Below are 6505 nucleotides of genomic sequence, written 5' to 3'. Positions count from 1 at the left end.
GAGGGAACGTGCAGGGCTCGTCCCGGAGACTCCCTCGACCGAGACGCTGTCTAGCCCGACAGGGGGACAGGACGGAGGCTTCGGCGTGGGGACTTCGGGATGGCGGTCGGGGCCCCTAGCCCTGCCGTGGTGCCGCTCCACCCTGCGCTCCCCCGGCGTTGGTGCGCGCCATGGAACGCGGAGTAACCGCCTCTGCGGACGTGCGGACGTCGCAGCGCAGACCTAAGGCGTCCGCGTCCGCGTGCGCAGCCGTCCGGGTGTGGCGTCCGCTCTCCCGCGGATGTTGCGGTCGCGAGTCATGGGGCTCGCCGTCCGAGTCGTTTATTGGTAAGCGCGGCGGCCAGAGGTCCCCTCCCTGAGCCCCGCTCACGCCCCATCCTCCGTCCGGCCCGAGCCGGGGCTGGGAGCGTCGGGGGAGGCCGCTGGCGGACCCTCTGCGAAGAGGGATTCCCGTGTGACAGGATGGGGTGGAGTGGGCGCGAGGACGGGCCAGCAGCACAAGGCATTAGTCCCCGTTCCCGGGTTGTGACAGGCCGGACATCTCAGCTTATGAAAGGTGGAAGTGACACGTGTGTGTGTCCCGTTTTAAACACCCGACTCGGGTTCATTTTGATGAAGGGGTGGAGGTCAGTTTTTGTAATGGGACCTAAGCCTGCGTCCCCCCTTAGATTTCCCCTCCCCCAGTATCCTGAACAGTCACTGGGTGGGGACGCCTAGAGTCGAGAAGGTTCGAGGATGTTCCTGCCAGTGTTTGGAAAGGAAAGGACTTGAATGAATACATTCCCGGCCTCTGCCCACCGAGTGCCCTTGGTCACTAACCCTACCTCTTTTCTGGCCTCAGTTTCCCCATCTGTAGTGAGAGGTAGGGTGTTATTAATAGTTACTCTCGGTGGAGTGCTGCATGTCGTCGCTAAACACGTTTGATCTAATTCTCCCGCTAGAGGGAAAGTCTTAGGAAGGCAGGAGATTTCCTCGGTTTTGTTAACTGCTTTATCCTCCAAGAAACCTAGGCCCTTGATAAATACGTGTTCAGTGAATTTCCCCTCCCAGGAACCCTTTGAGGGAGGGGAATTTTAGCTCCATCTTACAGATGATGAAACAGGCTGGGTGGGAGTGGGGCACGGCAGGTCAGCAGCATGAGGTGCAGACTGCAGGTTATGGAGGTTACTAGAACCCGGCCTCTGGCCCCACTGTCTGTGTAATGCCCAACCGGGCGCTGATCCATCCCGGCTTTAGAAACGTCTGCTTACTCGACAATGCAGAGGTTGGAGTGACATTTTCAGGCGCTCACGAGGCTTCTGCACCAGATTCCAGTCCCAGAATAGCCTACTGTGGGCGTTGGGGAAGCTTGTATTTCATCCAGGGGACTGGGAAAGGGGTTCCGAATCCAGGAAAGCAGGGTTTTCCTTAGACCCTCCAAGTGCTGTGGGTAGGGATATTATTCATGCAGTTCTTATCCTAATCCAGTTCTTTTGGTTCCCCTCCCTGTTGTTGCCTTCTCTGTCTCATACTTGTGGGCTCCTCATCCTCCGCTTTTTCTACCTCTCCCTTCTCTACCTTTTCTCTCTCTTGCTCGCATTGGGTTTTCTTTGTATATCTCTGTGTGGTGTCTACCTCTTTTCTGTGCCCCACCTCCTCCCACCTCTGTGTCTGATGTGTGTGTTTCTTTTCTCTTGAGGATATCTGTTGCCTCGTCTGTTCTGTTACTTGTGTTTTTCTTTATCTTTTCCTGCCCCTCCTTCACTTCTCCCCTCTGCTGCCTGCCTCTCCTCTCCCTGGATGCCCACCTGTCCACTCTCTGGACTCTCTCCTACCAGTGGCGCTTGAGGCTACAAGTCCAAGGTAAGCAGAGTGGCCTACCACGAGGCATCCCTGGAAGGTGGGGGAGGTGTAGCGTGATCCCTGCTGTGACGTCCCACCCTATTTTCAGTATCTTCAGCTCAAGAAGAAGTTAGAAGATGAGTTCCCCGGATGCTTGGATATTGTGAGTCTTGGGGGTGGGGAAGAGAAATCACACATTGTCAGTTTGTCCCTCAGGCCTGGACGGCAGTGGGGGTGGGTTAGGTTTACCCCTACCCCCTTCGCCCATGTTGTCCGTTCCCTTGGAAAAGGAGGGTATCTCAGCCTCTCCAACATCTCCCCCTCTCAGTGCGGCGAGGGGACTCCCCAGGCCACCGGGTTCTTTGAAGTGATGGTAGCAGGGAAGTTGGTTCACTCCAAGAAGGTACGTCTGTCTGTCCGTCTGTCCTTTCTCATTTTTGAGCTAGCATGGGATTGGGGCTGAGGTTGCTGTCTTGGTCCCAGCTTACTCCTTCCCTTTTCTTCCCCTCCTCAGAGAGGTGATGGCTATGTGGACACAGAGAGCAAGTTTCTGAAGCTGGTGGCCGCCATCAAAGCTGCCTTGGCTCAGGGCTAATGTGCCGTGAAGGCAGAGGTGAGGGGAACTGACTGAAGTGGGGATCCACCCTTTAGATCTTCCCCCTACCCCATGCACTAACTCCCCATCCTAGGGTGGAGAATCTGGGAGATGGGGATATGCCAGGTGTGTCTCTAGAGCGGGAGGATGGAAATTAGACCTGGGGTGGTACAGGGTGGGGTCATAAGGCTGCCCTAAAATGGGTCTCCTGGTTTGGGAATGAAAGGTGCTAAGAGACCCATCAACTCAGAATCTGGAACTTTGGGTTTTTGTTTCATTGCCAGGAAACAGTTTCCAACCCACTGGGCTGTGTAAGTGTCAGTGCAAATTCCCAGCATGTTTTGAGACAGAGTTCCCATGCTGAACACTTTCAACTACATCACTAATTATCAGTCTCTGAACCTGAGATCTGGTTCTAGGAGCATTCAAGAGTTGACCCCAACTCCAGAAACACCCTCTTTAGAATTGTCCAAGAATGCTCTAGAAACAAAAGCTAACTCTACAAGGGATCACCTGCTCCAAAACGACCTTAGAACTAACTTCTAGCTCCCCTAATACAGTCTAGAATCAAATGCAATACTAGCTCCCAACACACTGTAAACCTTGGCACCCCTTCCCAACGCAGCACTTGAGAAGTGTGAATTGCACTGCAATTCCTAAGCACTGGAATTGACTACTAGTTCCTAGATCTGACTACTAGTTCCTAATGTGCTCCGAGTCAAGTACTAGTTTTCAAAATAGTATATTCCAGAACAAGTAGCAATTTCTGTGTTAACCCTCTGGAACATGGAACTGCTTTCTACTACCCTCTGAACCTTATTTTCAGTTTTCAGGCCATATGTATAATGTTTTCCAGATGAGCTCCAAACCTAACCTACTTTAGAACTGGGCACCAGTTCTAACCCAGTCTAGAACTAAGTTCTGGTGTCTGACACGCCAGAGCCTAAAACCACTTACTACCACTCTCTAAACTTCAGTACCAGTCCCCATTTCATGGTAATCTATAACTGAGTGTCCCATCCCAGTACCTGTTCCCAGTGTGCTTTTTGCCGGAAGACTAGCCTCAAATGCTTTACCCTCATGCTCCAATTTCCTAGAATTCTTTACCTGAGTAGAATGAGGTCACGTTCAATGTGAATTTGGACATGGCATTTAAAGTAATGAAATATGAAAATACAAATAACGTCTTGCCTCATGTGCAGATCTGAAATGAAGTGAATCTCCCCCAAAGAAAAAAAATTGCATAATTCCAAAGTTGCATGTCATCTACTTAATTCACCCCAAAGTTTACTTGGATTCCAGAGAGGTCAATCAGGCGATGATATAAGAGAAAGGAGAGAGGGGAAGAAAACTGCAGACAGTGTGGGAGGAGAGGTTCTTGTTTGTGTGTTTTGAGGGTACAGTTTCAGGATGTCCCTAAGACCACCCTCAGGTTCAGCGGTTCAGTAGGACAACTCTGAGAACTCAGCAGACCTGCTGTACTCACAGTTACAGTTTATTAGTTGAAAGGATACAGATTAAGATCAGTGAAGGGAAGAGGCATGTGGGGCAGAGTCTAGGAGAGACCAGCTGGGAGCTTCCAGTTGTCCTGTCCTAGGGAATTGTGCAGACAACTCTTAATTCTGCCAGCAATGATGTGTGACAATATGCAACAATGTTGCCGACTGGAAAAGCCCACCCCAGCCTTGTTCAGGTTTTTATTGGGGGTTGGTCACGTAGACGTGACTGATTGCCTGTGTGGCTGACCTTAGTCTCCAGCCCCTCCAGAGGTCAAGCTGATACCATGTGACCCAATGCCCCCAACACAAACCACATTGTTAATCTAGGCTACTGGCATGGCCCAGGTAAAGCAAGATACTCTTATTAGGCAGGATATTCCAAGGGCTTAGATGTTACCTTCCAGGAGTTGGGCAAGGGCCAGACCTTTGTTTGGTCAAGGTGACTCCCCTCCTGCACAGTAGATAAACCAATCAGTTGAAGAGGTCTGTGTGGGACACTGAGCTTGGGCCAACTGGGGTATCAAAGAAAATAATGCCAGTTGTTGATGGATTCTCTGGAAGCCAAGTGTCTCAGTGGGACGTACACAGCAGGTTTTCTGGAAGGTCTGCAGGTGGCTGCCTATCAGTGCTTCCGTGACTGCCTCATTTCTTCACCAAAATTCCTTGCTACAAACTCAACTGAGAACTAGGTCTTAGCCCAGCTGGCTTTGTTGGGTATAATTTCTTTTCTTTTCTTTTTTTTTTTAAAAAGATGACCGGTAAGGGGATCTTAACCCTTGACTTGGTGTTGTCAGCACCACGCTCTCCCAGTGAGCTAACCGGCCATCCCTATATAGGGATCCGAACCTGGGGCCTTGGTGTTATCAGCACCGCACTCTCCTGAGTGAGCCACGGGCCGGCCCTTTGTTGGGTGTAATTTCTTTCCCTCGAAGGGCTTCTGATTTTCCTGTGTCTCAGTTTCTCTCTTGGCCTGTATTTCCATCCATCTCCTCATCACATGGACCCCCAACCTGGCCTCTGTCCCTGCATGCTGATCCTGTTTTTGTTACCTTTTCTCTCCACAGCCCAGGGACCTTGACCTAGCCCCTCTTGGCTGACGCTTCATGACAGGAAGGACTGAAATGTCTTGTGGACACCTGGTCTTTCCCTGATGTTCTTGTGGCTGCCAGGTGGGGGCAGAGGTTGACGCCCCTGGTCTTTGCCTCTGTGTGGGAGTGCGTGTGTGTCTTCCTCTGAATCTACCCTTGCACAATGCCCTGCCCACCCTTCCTGTCCCACACTTGTCACCATCTCTCCTTGCATCTTGCTGTCTACCCTCCGGAGTTTGGGGGAGGTCCTGCCCCAAGATTCCTTCTCAAGGGGAAGCCAAGAGAGGGATCGGGAAGGATGTGTCAGATTGTGGCAGTGTTCACAATGGTTCACTATTCAATAAACATTGGATGAGTTTAACTGAATGTGCTTGTGCTGAAATGTGTCCTGTTTTACCCCTGGAGCCTCCTGCCTTCAGTCCCCAGTCCCAGAAACTCATGACTGTGTGTGCGTTGAGTGCCCACAGTGTGCTAGGCCCTATGCCAGTAAGTGAGCACTTTAGGGCAACTCTGAGATTATGCAAAGGGGTAAGCAGGTGCAACGATGACATTAATTTAAACAAACCGAGACTCCCAGATCCTTTGTTTAAATAAGAATCTTGCCGTGGCTGCAAATTCTTTGGACTCTAGTTACTGGTCTGCTAGGGCTGCCATAACACAATACCACAGACTGGGATGCTTAAACAACAGAAATGTGTTGTCTCAGTTCTGGAGGCCACAGTCCAAGATCAGTATGCTGGCAGGTTTGGTTTCTCTGAGGCCTCTCTCCTTGGCTAGCAGATGGCTGTCTCCTTGCTATGTCCTCACATGGTCTTTCCTCTGCCTGCACATACCTGGTGTCTCTGTCCAAATTTCCAATTCTTGTCTTTTTTTGGGGGTGGGGTGGGGTGGCTGGCCAGTACAGGAATCCAAACCCTTAACTTTGATGTAACACTGTAAACAACTGAGTTAACCAGCCAGCCCCCAAATTTCAAGTTTTTTTTTTTTTTTGGCGACTGGCTGATACAGGGATCCAAAAACTTTGACCTTGGTGTTATGACGCTCTCTCAAATGAGCTAACTGGACAGCCCGCCAGTTCTTATAAGGACACCAGTCATATTGGATTAGAGACCAGCCTAATGATCTCAAAAACTTAATCACCTCTTTGAAGACTCCAAGTAGAGTCACATTCTGATGTACTAGGGATTAGGGTTTCAACATGAATTTTGCAGGGTACTCCATCCCATAACAACACTAGTCTCATTGAGGGCTGGGGTCTATGTCCCTCTCCCTGAATCCAGGGGGCTTACGATTCCTTCCACCAACAATGTATGGCAAAACTGGTGCTGAGTTAGCATCAGTAAAAGCCATACAGCTCCCTAGACAATGCCTTCTGGTTGGGTGTGTTCTTCTCACAGTGATAAAAGAGGCACAGTAGAGCTTTGCAGACCTACGTGCACATCGCTTCTGCTGACATTCCATCAGTTAAAGCTAGTCATGACTGAACCCAAAATCAAGGGGTA

The 6505-nt window shown here is 50.5% G+C and overlaps 1 protein-coding gene across 1 annotated transcript; it reads left to right on the top strand.

The window, feature by feature from the left end:
• The first annotated feature begins 202 nt into the window (after positions 1 to 202).
• On the top strand, positions 203 to 5369 carry SELENOW (selenoprotein W). The gene is made up of 6 exons (XM_063110260.1): positions 203 to 327; positions 1818 to 1842; positions 1931 to 1984; positions 2150 to 2224; positions 2336 to 2434; positions 4980 to 5369. Exons 1-5 carry the CDS (start codon positions 281 to 283, stop codon positions 2414 to 2416), a joined length of 282 nt encoding a protein of 93 aa, XP_062966330.1. The 5' UTR covers positions 203 to 280; the 3' UTR covers positions 2417 to 2434; positions 4980 to 5369.
• The last annotated feature ends 1136 nt before the right edge of the window (positions 5370 to 6505 follow it).

Source organism: Cynocephalus volans, chromosome 10, assembly GCF_027409185.1.
Source record: "Cynocephalus volans isolate mCynVol1 chromosome 10, mCynVol1.pri, whole genome shotgun sequence".
Taxonomy (NCBI): Eukaryota; Metazoa; Chordata; class Mammalia; order Dermoptera; family Cynocephalidae; genus Cynocephalus; species Cynocephalus volans.
This window is presented reverse-complemented; position numbering and strand designations above follow the sequence as displayed.